This window comes from Stigmatopora nigra, chromosome 5 (genome assembly GCF_051989575.1).
Source record: "Stigmatopora nigra isolate UIUO_SnigA chromosome 5, RoL_Snig_1.1, whole genome shotgun sequence".
Taxonomy (NCBI): domain Eukaryota; kingdom Metazoa; phylum Chordata; class Actinopteri; order Syngnathiformes; family Syngnathidae; genus Stigmatopora; species Stigmatopora nigra.
This window is the reverse complement of record NC_135512.1, coordinates 7195263-7208407: the sequence shown is the minus strand read 5'-3', so window position 1 is coordinate 7208407 and position 13145 is coordinate 7195263. Positions and strand designations below refer to the sequence as shown.

The following is a 13145-nucleotide window of genomic DNA, read 5'->3' as shown; positions in this document are numbered from 1 at the left end:
TCCTTACAATTCCCTACCTCTGCTTGATTACTGCGCATGCGCACTTCTTACCTTGTCTACCAGTGGAGTCCACGCGGATGTCATTCGGGTGCATCCATTCTGTAGCCATCGTCCAAAGGCACGTTGTTTCGTACTTCAGCCGAATAAACGCCACTCTTTTCGGCGACAAGAAGAAGAAGGGCACCGCTGCAACACTTTGACGTAAGTTGGGCAACTTTTGGGTGGAGGATAAGCTAGGAGCTAGATTAGCTTCTATTCTAACTTTGGTTGCAGAATGAATTACTAATGGGGTAAAAATTGTTATTTGTTCACAAATAAGTGTGTAGGGCTAAATAACGCGGAGAGGTCAGTATATTGTTCTTCCGTTTTCCTAGGGAAAAACTTTTGCTATTCCACGTGCGTGTAAGCGTGTGTTTTGGTGGATCTTGAAATAATTAAATGTGAGTGGAGAAAGTGAGAGTCACATTGTTTGAAAAGGGACGCCTGCCATATATTGGTCCTTTCTATTTGTTACGTGTGGAAACCCATTCACTGCGCAAAGTCATGTGATTGGTTGTTTACGTGCTATTTGCCAAGAGAAAAATCAACAATTCCCTCTATCTTCCTCGACTGAATGAGGTGATGAGGTTATCTTTGTTTAAAATCAATAATACCAAATGATGGATGCAACAGGTATGCTTACTTTAGCAGAGTTACATAACTGAATGTCTAAGACAATATGCAAATCATTTTGCCTTAAAGTAGATTTTTTTCAAATCACAACGGAAACACTGTGATATGGTAGATACAGGTATATTTTATTTTATGCATGCACAAATAAGATTTACATCATAAAATCCAAGTTAGGTGAATTAAGGTACTACTGCTTTGGATAATTTAATAAGAAACTTTTCCACAAGTATGAGTTTGGAAAAATTCTGACTTATTAATGATATATTTGTAAAAAAAAAAAAAAATCTGAGGGGAAAGTGGGGACAACTATTAGCAATAAATATTTTGGTGAATAAAGCCAAAATACAACACAAACTAAGAAAGCACTTTAAGAGAGTTGAGTATTGTCTAAGCAGCCAAATTCAAAGCATGGCCACATATCTGGGCTCTGTGACCTTTGACCTGAATTGTCTAGTTATTTACAAGTTAGTGCAATATTTTTTCCAATGTACTCTTCCATTTCATATTTCCCACATATCCTGAAAACAAGAAAAAAATATATACATATACTTTAGATAAATAATGCATATTATGTCCCAAAAGTTACTGTGTTTAGCTTTTGAAAAGTTTTTCTTTTGTGCCCATCAGCAATGGCTGTGGTGAGGTTTTACGGTGGCAAGGTGAGGGGGCGGAGCCTCCAGCAGGCAGCCAAGCTCCACCCCCAGTTGTCCATCTCAACAGAGCTTTGCTACAATGTGGAGTTGACAGGTAAGTGTGACACAAATGTCAAATAGCTGACATGGCGACCATAAGGTCCGCACACCACATTGCCAAGTTTTTGTCACACTAAAACTGAGATGGAGAGGAATCCTTTCTGAACTTTTTTCCAGCATAAAAATGAATTTTTTTCTCATCCTTTCTCACGTAAACTTGACATTTCAAGCATGTGTGTGGAGACTTTTTAAATTGTATTGTTTGTCAATGCTGTGTGTCGCAGGTAGCGAGAATCTAAGCCAGGAACATAAAGAGGTCCTCTTCTGGTTGTTCCGACTACCGATGCAGACCGAACCATTGTGTGAGACCCCCAAACTCAAAAAGGAAGATGGCGCCACATTGGTGGAAATTGGACCAAGGTATGCAAACCTAGTGTCTCAAAAAAGTACAGTATTTTTCAAATATTTCTCCGCTTTGCTTATTCTTCCCATTTTCTTCTGCTTCCATCTTCCTAAAATTTCTGAGCAAAGTATTTTCTTTTTGTTGTGCTCTTCAGGCTGAACTTCTCGACCGCTTGGTCCACCAACGCCGTGTCCATCTGCCAGAGCGCCGGCCTGACCAACATCACACGTGTGGAACTGTCTCGACGATTCCTTATCAAGGTGACCGTGCCAGAAAATAAATGTTAGAAAACTTGAAATATAGTTCACAAATCATTGAATAGATTGACTAATCTACTCCCATTAATGACGATAGGCATAAAATTCATTTAGTCTAAGCCATTGAATGTGTTAAAACCCTTGTGCTTTATATATACACATAAAATATGTTACTTTCTAACAGGCGACGAACTACACGGACGTAACCGCTATTCAGAAGGAAGTGAAAAATCTCATCCATCTCCTGCACGACAGCATGACCGAGTGCATTTACGAGCGTCCTGTCACCTCCTTTGTCGTGGACGCCAAGGCTCAGCCCTTCTTTGAGGTGGACGTCATGGGCGAGGGCCGAGCAGCCCTTGAGAAAGCCAACGACCAACTGGGTAATATATCGATCCCTCCTTTTTGTTTTAGTAATTGGTAATCTTGCTGTTAAACATCTCAAACCTCTTTTTCTCTACTTTACGCTTCCTATCAGTGTTGCTGCTCTTTATCTTCTGGTTGAGGTAATGCTGTCACATGCGCGCATGCTAATGTTATTACGGGTCACATAGCCATCATGATTCTTATTAGCCTGCTCGTGCTTGCACGTGTGACCATCCATGGAATCATCTTGTAATATGACTTTTCAACTTGATGATCTCCTTTATCTTTGTTGTAAACTGCATGTTTTTTTGCATTTCCTTCTATTGTGCTTGCTCACTTTTGTCATTTGCTCATTGCGTTGTAGTATTTGAGGACAAACATAACACAGCCTTCTTAAAATAATCTGGAAATATTTTTTACAGATTTTCAGGAAAAACTGACATTTCTGTTTTTTTTTTAAATATATTTGCTAATAATATTACATGACAATATTTTAAGAAGGTGACCACAGGTAACGTATCATGAAATTAGGGCTGGGTGATTTTATGTTTGTAAATTGTGTGGTCGATTTTGCTATTCAGATATAGCACTTATAAGGATGGTCAAAAATGATACATTTTACATGGATCTTGGTGATCGGCCGTATCCTATTTAATCGACCATATATATTGGCATATTGAATAGTAGTTGATTGTTTAGTGACTTGAATGAATTTGTATTTGCTTTAGGGCAGTTGTTCTAAAAGATTTTGACTCCATAGCAAGTCAGATTTGACACATGCACCTCGCAGGTCTGGCCTTTGACGCCTGGGATCTGGACTTCTACACCGCCATGTTCCAGAGGATACAGAGGAACCCAACCAGCGTGGAGTGTTTCGATTTGGCTCAGTCCAACAGCGAGCACAGCCGCCACTGGTTCTTCCGGGGACGAGTGCTCATCGACGGGCAGGAGCAAGAGGAGACGCTCTTCCGCCTCATCATGGACACCCAGAAGCTCAGCAATGACAATAATGTCATCAAGTTTTGCGACAACAGCAGGTAGGACACCGACAACCCAGCTAGCGAATGATTTGACCGAACTGCCCTGTTGTCTTTTTAGTGGTATTCAAGGCGTGGAGCTGGAATGCCTCTACCCCAAAGACACGTCACAAGCCAGTCCCTACGAAACACGCCAGTCACTACGACACGTCATCTTCACTGCCGAGACGCACAACTTCCCAACAGGTTACGTTTTCAGCTGATGCACAAACTGTATTTAACATTTTAGAAATAATTCAACATAAAGTCACAATCTTGGTTTGCGGGTGGTTTCAAAGTCCAGTCTTGATAAAACATGCTCGGCAATTATTTCAAAATATTACCAGAGGGGAAAAAGACGAAAAACATTAAGACTCAACAGTGATTGCAAATGAAATACAAAGAAAATGTATTGAAATTACAGGGGTGGCACCATTCAGTGGCGCCACCACCGGCACCGGGGGCCGCATCCGAGATGTTCAGAGCGCCGGGCGGGGAGGCCACGTCATTGCCGGCACTGCCGGTTACTGCTTTGGCAACTTACACATACCAGGTCCAGAGACAAACTTCTGTAAAAACTCTAGTGTTTGTTTAAAGCACCATTTTAAAAAAAACTCTTCTATCTCCACAGGTTACATTCTCCCATGGGAGGAAGACGGAGAGGAATGGGAGTACCCAAGCAGCTTTGCTCCACCATTGCAAATAGCCATTGAAGCCAGTAACGGCGCTTCTGACTACGGCAACAAGTTTGGGGAGCCGGTTCTGTCTGGTGGGGACACGAGGGCATCATAAATGTGACCTCAATGTGTGGGTGAGGAAAAAACACGAAACTATTTTTGTGCTAGGATTCGCTCGTTCCTTTGGCATGAGGCTGCGCAATGGTGAGCGACGAGAGTGGATTAAACCCATTATGTTCAGTGGAGGGATAGGTTCCATTGAAGATACGCATGTAAAGAAAGAGCAGCCAGAAAAAGGTACATTTTATCCTAACTTAGTGGGAGTTCAGATGTTCTCCTCGGGCTTGTGTGGGTTTTTCCAGGTACTCCACTTTCTTCTCACATCCCAAAAACCTTGCATAAATAGCTGTTTGAACACTTTAAATTGCCCCTAGGTATGAGTATGAGTGTTAATGCTTGTGATTCACTGGCCAACAATTCAGGTTGTCCTTGGCCTGCAACGCAGAGTTGGCTGGGATAGGCTCCAGCACCCCCCACGACGGCAGCCAATGAGTTAACGCTATCCCCTCTCATGCTGTCAGGTATGGAAGTGGTCAAGATTGGCGGTCCGGTGTACCGAATCGGCGTGGGAGGAGGAGCGGCGTCGTCTGTTGAAGTAGGGCCAGCAAAATCCAATACTTGTGGTTCAACGCTAATGCTTAAATGTGTTTTGGCGCCCCGCAGGTTCAAGGTGACAACTCCAGCGACAGGGACCTTGGCGCCGTGCAGCGAGGAGACGCCGAGATGGAGCAGAAGATGAATCGCGCGCTGAGGGCCTGTCTGGAACGACGTGGCGGCAACCCCATTTGTAGCATCCATGACCAAGGAGCGGGAGGGAACGGTAGTAGTCATGGCTGGAATGTTACGGGAGAGATTTAATGATGACACTCACCCCTTTTCTTCTCCAGGAAATGTTCTAAAGGAGCTGAGCGAGCCTTCTGGCGCTGTCATTTACTGCAGCCGGTTCAAGGTGAGCCGAGGAACAAAGATCTAAACTCGGGGGAAGACAGTATAGAAGTGGAGAAGTTGGCGGAGGTCAAATCTGTGGGTGTCGTTTCAGAAAGGCGATCCCACACTGAGCGTGCTGGAGTTGTGGGGGGCCGAGTATCAGGAGAGCAACGCTCTGTTGCTAAGCCCGTCGGACCGCTCCTTTCTGGAGAGGGTCTGCCAAAGGGAGAAATGTCCCGTGGACTTTGTGGGGAATATCACTGGCGACGGCAAGGTGAACACTCAACTAGCAGATGTTTTACTAATTACGTATATTTTTTTAAGGCTACCACTTATTACCAATTATTATTATTATACAGAATACCTTTAATCACAAATATTATTTTAAAGTCAATGAATGAACTGCCCATTGCTGTCATCTCTCCCAAAACAAATGGATTAGATGTACTATATGATTTATTCCAGATAATTATTTCATTTTTCTTTAAGTACAATTAAACTAAATAGGCTAATTACTACATTTCAGTTCATTACTATCCTGAATGCAATTAATCCCACATATATTAGCAACCAATACCCAGCCCTACTTTTTGGACATTTATCATTTAACCACTCATCAAGTAAACGCTCATCAACAAAAACCCTTGCTAATACTGAGATATTACACTACATTTTACACTCACTTTAAACCCTTTGGGTTATACTATAGCAAGGTTTATATGTTAACAAATACCATTTCCTTATCCAATTCTACCCCAACTGTACATTTTTCAGCAAAATACAGAGTCAGGAAAAATATGGATAAATATATGAGGAAAAAGTGTGTTAGCCTTCCTACATTGTATTCATTGCGTGCATCTTTTAACAGATTGTGCTGGTGGACGACGAGAGAGCAGGTGGCGAGTCAGTTGTCAACGGGCGCCATCCTGTGGACCTGCAGCTTGAATGGGTGCTGGGCAAAATGCCTCAAAAGGAGTTCAAGATGGAGAGGCTAAGTCCCACGCTTCAGCCATTGCTGCTTCCCGCCAAGCTCACAGTAAAAGACGCCTTGGAGAGAGTTTTGCGCTTGCCCGCCGTAGCGTCCAAACGCTATCTGACTAATAAGGTTTGTTAAAGACCCTTGGAATAAAATAAATTAGAGGAACACTCCTAGAGAGGTAAAAAAAAACCTTAAATTGTAACTTTTCTGTAGGTGGACAGATCTGTGACAGGATTGGTCGCCCAACAACAATGCGTGGGCCCCCTCCACACACCCTTGGCAGATGTGGCAGTGGTGGCCCTGTCGCCCTTTAGCTTAGAGGGGGCGGCAACGGCTATTGGCGAACAGCCCGTCAAAGCTCTGGTGAACGCGGCGGCAGGCGCTCGCATGGCGGTGGGCGAAGCGCTCACCAACCTGATGTTCGCTAGCGTCACCGCGCTTAAGGTGAGTGGACGCCTCGGCGTGAATAATTCATGAACTTACAGATGCTTTCGTTCCAGGACGTGAAGTGCAGCGGCAACTGGATGTGGGCCGCCAAGCTGCCCGGCGAGGGGGCGCTTCTTTGGGAGTCGTGTAGGGCCATGTGTAAGGTGATGGGGGAGTTGGGGGTTGCCGTGGACGGTGGCAAGGACTCGCTCAGTATGGCTGCACGAGTAGCCAAGGAAACTGTTAAAGCACCAGGTGTGTTCACTATTCCAGTCTCCTCAAGGTTTCTATTATTGTTGTCTGTTAGTTTCAACAAGGGTTAACTTCTTAGTCAGAGGAACTGTTATGTCTGTGACAATTCATATATAGTGTATAATAGACACTGAAAATCTGGACTCTCTACATTGGGGATCTAGAGGACGTCTTTACGCTAAGGGCTAATTTTGCCTGTGTTTCAGGAGCACTGGTAATCTCGGCCTATGCCGTTTGTCCGGACATCAGGGCCACCGTCACGCCCGATCTCGAGGATCCAGACGGAAAAGGTAAGGCGCACACTCCAAAGGGGCGTTCTAGTTCTGACCCTTGAACATTGCTTGCGTGTTCAGGCGTTCTACTGTGGGTTCCGCTCAGTCCGGGCCAGCACCGTCTAGGCGGTTCCGCATTGGCCCAGTGTTATGCTCAGTTGGGAGATTGTTCTCCCGACATGGAACAGCCGCAACACCTGGCCGCCTGCTTCAACACCATCCAGACCTTAATCACAGGTACTAAATGAGTACATTAATCAACAACTATTTTGATAGTCAATTAATTTTTTAGAGAGAAATGGTCCAAACCCTTTCTTCTTGAACCTACTAACAGTAAATATATTCTTATTTTTGTTTCTACTAAATGAAAATTTCTCTCTCAGACCGTCTTCTCAGCGCCGGACACGACATCAGCGACGGAGGCCTTATTTCCTGTATACTGGAGATGGCCTTTGCTGGAAACCGTGGCGTTGACGTGGACGTGCCTTCGCTGGGAGCCCCCGGAGGTCCCTCTTTATCTTTTGAGCATTAAGAAAGCAATACCAATTTGGACCCGCTCAAACGTTTCTGCCCTCCTTGCAGTCATGGAGCTTCTCTTTAGTGAGGAGTTAGGTCTTGTTCTGGAGGTGTCGGAGGCAGATGAAGAAAGCGTGTGCCGCAGATTCACGGATGCCGGCGTCCCGTGTCACCATATCGGCACGACCAGCGGCTTCGGCCCCGAGGCGATGGTGAGGCCTCTTCTTCCTCCTCTTCATCAGCTCCCTTTTATTTGCACTCAGTTTCTCTCTTTTTTCCCAGGTGACAATGCACGTAGATGGGCAAGAGGTCCTGAGGCAACCCCTGACCCACCTCCGAGCGTCATGGGAGGAGACCAGCTTCCGTCTGGAGCGCCTGCAGGCTGACGAGCTCTGCGTTCAACAGGAAGAGGAGGGGCTCGCTAAAAGGACACAGTCTGACTTTAAAGTTACTTTTGACCCTTCTGAGGTGCAACTTTGCAAGCAGCCTGGTATGACATGCTTTTATGCAATATGGACAGTAGGTTCATTTGTGCTGAGTTTGGCGTAAGTGCAAATTGTTGAACTTATGTTCTGTTGTAGCTGCGGTGCAGCCTCGTGCGGCCGTGGTGAGGGAAGAGGGCAGCAATGGCGACCGAGAAATGTCGGCCTCGCTATTCATGGCAGGATTTGAGGTAGGATACAGTGGAACTGCCTCAGTTCAATGCTAAAATCAATCTACATATGAGATTTTTGGGAAAAAAAACAATTGTATGTGCAGGCGTGGGACGTGACCATGCAGGACCTGTGCTCCGCCAGCATCACGCTGGACCAGTTCAACGCCGTCGTGTTTGTGGGAGGTTTCAGTTATGCCGACGTCCTGGGATCGGCTAAAGGATGGGCTGCCACCGTGGCTTACAACGCCAGCGCCAAGGCCCAATTCGAGCATTTCCGGCGTAGGGATGACACGCTTAGCCTGGGCGTGTGCAATGGCTGCCAGTTGCTGGCTCTACTGGGCTGGGTGGGGGAGAGCCAAGATGGCACAGGTGAGATGCGCTTGCTTGGTGAAAGCAACACCAGTTCTGAATGATTTTTTTGATGTTTTCTGTTTTTGTGCTAAAATTCTGAAAACCTAAAAGAAAATGTTTAATTTTTGATTGTCGGTTGTTAGTGATTAATGGATTATTCAGTGATTGGAATAGGTTGAACTGATTTTCTTAGTTTATAAGGGTAACATTTGGTTGAATTCTCATTGAAGTCCAAGTTGAATTGTTGACCTATATTGAATTATGCTCCTTTAGTTTTCATAAGAGAAAAATCATACTCTATTGTGTTAAGATCAAGTTAATGGCAAAAAGGTCCATTTTTTTGCCTTCAAAAAGTCTTGAACAATTTTTGCCATTCCTCAAAGTTCCTAAATGAGTGTGCCGTCTGATTGTCTTTCAGAGTCCAATGTGGTTCTAAGCCACAACAAGTCGGGCAGGTTTGAGTCTCGCTTTGTCACCGTGGGGATCCAGAATTCACCCTCTCTGTGGCTGTCCGGCATGGAGGGCTCAGTTCTGGGGGTGTGGGTGGCTCATGGAGAAGGTACCAGATCCATTTTCTTCAATTGATCCATTGCGAGCATCATTTCTCACTGTTTTCTCGCAGGCTTGATGCAATTCCGTAATCAACGGGTTCTGGATGAGCTGGCCTCAAGCGGCCTGACCCCACTCCGTTACCTGGACGATGGTGGCCGGCCCACCGAGGAGTACCCCATGAATCCCAATGGCTCACCGCTGGGCATAGCCGGCCTGTGTTCCGGGGACGGCAGGCACTTGGCCGTGATGCCACACCCGGAGCGCTGCACGCTGGGCTGGCAATGGCCGTGGGCACCTCGCAGCTTCCGCCCCCAACTGGAGACGTCGCCCTGGCTCCGCATGTTTCGGAATGCCGCCGCTTGGTGCAGCCAAAAGTGTTAAATGCACATTTTTTCTCATCTTATTGCTGTATTTTGTCACTCTTAACACACTGCCTGTCATTGATGTCTATAGTTCAAGTTGACATCCAGTTCAAGTGGAATAGATATGTCTCTGTCAAGGGCAACCAATGATTATGTTGACTACCCACCCCTGTTTAAAGTTTTGTTTCAACTCATTAAAGTACTGCCTTTTGGATGTCAATCGGCTGCAATACCATCGGTTTTTTTTTTTAATGGGGTGCATGTGGGTACTGTGCCACTCTATTCCAGCCCCACTGTACAGGCTAATTAACAGCAAGAGATACCATTTTTGTTTTGGGAAGAAAACAATAAATATTTTTTTGTATACATAAAAACAGTACAAATATTTACAACAAAGTCCAAAGTAGTAGAATGCTGGTTGTCATACACAATGATTGATTTTTAAAACATTTTAAAAGACACTAACATGTAGCATTTTGTCTTCTAAGGGGCACTTTGAGAATGTCCTCTTTCAGGGGACATCTGATGATTGACGTTGAGGACGCACAAGAGAAGAAGGACCACCACTACCAGATCGTCCATCAGTCCCAAGAGCCCACAGAGGGACGGGGCCGCTTTTGGGGAGCCCGCTGGCGATGCCATGGAAACGACGGTGCCCACGCAGCACACGGCCACCCGAAGGAAAAAGAGCGACACCAAACCACCCAGGGTGCCCAAACCCCGTTGAAGAAGCAGGGGCCCATCCGACAGGTAGTCTCGTATCTAGAATGTTTTTTAACATTGTACGTTTGTTTTAGACATCCAATCCGTTTTGACTGGAAGAAACTGGCAGCAAATGAGTTAAAAATACTACCGACCCGTCTAGGCGCTCCCGAATAGCGTTTGTTGTAGTCGCTTATTTGGCTCGCGACGTATTTGGACTGGTGGTCCAGTTGACTCTCGTTAAACAGCTGACACAAGACGCTCACCTGTGGAAAAGAATGCATAGCTCGGCCATGGTGGATTTTTTTTCTCAATTGTGTACATTTTGTGTATCATTTGTGTAATGCCCTGTCAGTTCGTGCACATGAAACTAATTACAAGCCTTATAAAAAGAGGTTTGTTGTTACAGTAAACACAGTTGTTGATTTAACGCAAGTCTATGATTGTGTGCATGTTAGGGCTGCTATATTATTTTGACACTGACACTGTAAATCAGCACATAATGACTTACCTTCTGTCTACAAAGTGGGCAGTTGACTGCATCTAACCATGGGCCGTGCCTCCAGTAGGTGATTAAACATGGAGCTGCAAAAGCATAGAAAAAGAGATTTACACCGATTGTAAAACTAGACGTGAGAATATTAAAGTGTTAAAGCCAATTTTCTATTTGGGCAAAATAGGAACTCATTAGGGTCAGATATCCAACAATCACTGCCGACCATCCAAATGTGAATGGAAAAAAATAGGATTAAAGAATGCCTATCACTCCATTTGAAGCTGCTGGCAAGAGTTAGCCATTAAAACGGTGCCAGATGGCCTCCGGTCTAAACACTTCACATGATGACTTAAATACACAAATGGGTGACGCTAGCAGGGAGCCGGCACAACAATTTGTACTGAAAAACAGACAGCTATTGGACAACAGTATCAGCCTCCATTTTGCTTTCTGGAAGGCCAAGCCTTACAAAGCAACATTTTTTTATGTCCTAATAGAATAGCAAAAAAAACAAAGTCACAAGGTAAAATATTTATATCACTCTGTGCCATTGACGATGGGAGATGTGGCTCTTTTTATCTTTTTGCTGTGAATTTAAATCAGTTTGTAACTAGTAATATGAATGAGAGAATTTGTTGTATTTGCTGCCTAACTAAAATGGATTGGACGTCTATCACAGTCAACTCTAGCCCCTACGTTTACATTCACATTGCTTATTTTCTAAAGAGCTTTTTAAAAATCAGACATTTAACCTATGTATATAAACATCCCCACAATCAGCAATGATGACCTTTAAGATAATTTACAATCTGCTTGCTTGGGGCAGAAAGGCTCTACATGTCTTAGCATGCGTGTGCTCCTACCGCAAAATAAGTGTCCGCAGTTGGTCTGCACAGGCAGGTTGGCAGTCTGTAGACACACGGGGCAGTGACGCTCTGGTTGGCTTGTCAATGGATATGACTGCAGACATTTATAGGCCAGTTAGCCCCAATAAAATTGGCACCATGAAGAAGTAGATAGGGAATAAACACAATTGTGACCTTGTTAAAGCTCCCATAAAAGAGAGTGGTAGTATTTCAGTCTTTTTATAGCATGAACTTGTCATGTATTAGTCGCTAAATGGAACATGTCATTTTAGCATAGTGAAGGCCCTGGCTCATCTTAATGTGAATAGTTGTGGCTTTTTTTAATGAAATTCTGAAATTCTCACCATGTTGGCAGTGGGCTGTGGCGTCTGGCCTCGGGCCGAGCTCGGGTGACCCTGACCCGTTGGACCTTGAGAAGGAAGACAGCGCCATCTGAGAGGTGACACCGTGCCAAGGTAAATATATGAACTGGCAAATACAATGGCTGTAATGATTACATTTTTGTGATGACGTCTCTTTTTGGGGAAGTATGGCTATCAATAGCGATTGTGGGTAAAGGGAATTCAGATTTTGTGGAAAATGCACGTTAATGATAGAAAGTTACAAATTGTGTCGCATTGAGAATTCTGATGATTTAAATTTTATTGTCAATATTTTAGGGACATAAAATGGATGGGATAAAAGAAAGTTAAATAACAGCTCAAAATTTGGACATGATACTGAATTAAAACAATTGGGTCTACTTTATAATTATAATTTATAAATATGAATGTTCTAATGCAATGAAAAGTATGGATATGAAAAATTCATCCCAAAGTGGCTTAAGATTTAAAAAAATACAGTTAAATAAACTAATAAATTTAATATATAGTGTATATTGGTTAGTAAATTAACAATTAAAATTGACATCAAGATTTTCCATAACAAATTGATATTTTTCAGAGGCTGTCAAGATTTGCTTTATTTCAAGGGTCTTTGACGAATCCATTATATTTCACCACACACAAAAAATACGAACCAAATCGATATTTCTGATCTACAACAATGGATCATTCATTACACACTTAATACCAACATTTATAAATTCTAATACATTCACCCCATTCAGTGTAAAAGTACAACAGACCTCCAGTTTCAAATCTACTCATTCATAGCACAATTTCATCCACAAACTTTACCAATTTTTATCATTTGTAATGGAAAGTGTGTCCCAACCTGGTTTGGGCGATCTGACCGGCGCTCATAGCCAAATTGACGAGAAGGAAGTAAAATGCAGACGCCACCATGTTATCACAGCCTATATAAGATCTGCCTGTTAATCATCAACCACATTTTCCTCCAAAGCTTGGCGCGGTACAAGCCCAATTCCATAAAACTGGTCTCAATGCAGCTCATTAGGATTGTAAAGTAGTGCGGGAAAATATTCCCGCAAACCATAAAACGAAACATTCCAACCCGGGTCACATGAGCGGGCGTGCTTGAAAGTAGGTTAAAGCTGACCTGGACAATTATTGACCAAACACGCCACTACACCTGATTGTGATACCACTAATGTCAACACAAAAAACAGTGACATGAGAAATTTCAAGTCAATCAGACCTGTTTGGAAAGGCAATCTGCCAATCCCATAGAACTCTAAAACCTGT

The 13145-nt window shown here is 43.8% G+C and overlaps 2 protein-coding genes across 2 annotated transcripts; one reads left to right on the top strand and one right to left on the bottom strand.

Annotated features, from left to right (window-relative positions):
• The first annotated feature begins 45 nt into the window (after positions 1 to 45).
• On the top strand, positions 46 to 9655 carry pfas (phosphoribosylformylglycinamidine synthase). Its single transcript, XM_077717870.1, has 26 exons — positions 46 to 201; positions 1300 to 1419; positions 1649 to 1784; positions 1922 to 2027; positions 2209 to 2407; positions 3181 to 3427; positions 3489 to 3613; positions 3831 to 3959; positions 4038 to 4175; positions 4252 to 4380; positions 4665 to 4738; positions 4807 to 4963; positions 5031 to 5092; positions 5183 to 5344; positions 5939 to 6175; positions 6263 to 6493; positions 6550 to 6730; positions 6934 to 7017; positions 7081 to 7236; positions 7383 to 7505; positions 7582 to 7727; positions 7798 to 8005; positions 8097 to 8188; positions 8275 to 8539; positions 8940 to 9080; positions 9144 to 9655. Exons 2-26 carry the CDS (start codon positions 1302 to 1304, stop codon positions 9452 to 9454), a joined length of 3957 nt encoding a protein of 1318 aa, XP_077573996.1. The 5' UTR covers positions 46 to 201; positions 1300 to 1301; the 3' UTR covers positions 9455 to 9655.
• Positions 9656 to 9696: 41 nt separating this feature from the next.
• LOC144197211 (E3 ubiquitin-protein ligase RNF170) lies at positions 9697 to 12918 on the bottom strand. Its single transcript, XM_077717871.1, has 6 exons — positions 12715 to 12918; positions 11844 to 11931; positions 11497 to 11593; positions 10649 to 10722; positions 10293 to 10403; positions 9697 to 10197 (listed from the first exon to the last, which is right to left on the bottom strand). Exons 1-6 carry the CDS (start codon positions 12783 to 12785, stop codon positions 9919 to 9921), a joined length of 720 nt encoding a protein of 239 aa, XP_077573997.1. The 5' UTR covers positions 12786 to 12918; the 3' UTR covers positions 9697 to 9918.
• Positions 12919 to 13145: the final 227 nt, after the last annotated feature.

Coding starts and splice junctions, on each gene's coding strand:
- pfas (XM_077717870.1), top strand. CDS start 1,302: ATGGCTGTGGTGAGGTTTTACGGTGGCAAGGTGAGGGGGCGGAGCCTC. Junction 7,506..7,581: donor TTCGCTGGGAGCCCCCGGAG/GTCCCTCTTTAT, acceptor CCCTCCTTGCAG/TCATGGAGCTTCTCTTTAGT. Junction 7,728..7,797: donor GCTTCGGCCCCGAGGCGATG/GTGAGGCCTCTT, acceptor CTTTTTTCCCAG/GTGACAATGCACGTAGATGG.
- LOC144197211 (XM_077717871.1), bottom strand. CDS start 12,785: ATGGTGGCGTCTGCATTTTACTTCCTTCTCGTCAATTTGGCTATGAGC. Junction 11,932..12,714: donor GGTCAGATCGCCCAAACCAG/GTTGGGACACAC, acceptor GTCACCTCTCAG/ATGGCGCTGTCTTCCTTCTC. Junction 10,723..11,496: donor CTGCGGACACTTATTTTGCG/GTAGGAGCACAC, acceptor ATGCTTTTGCAG/CTCCATGTTTAATCACCTAC.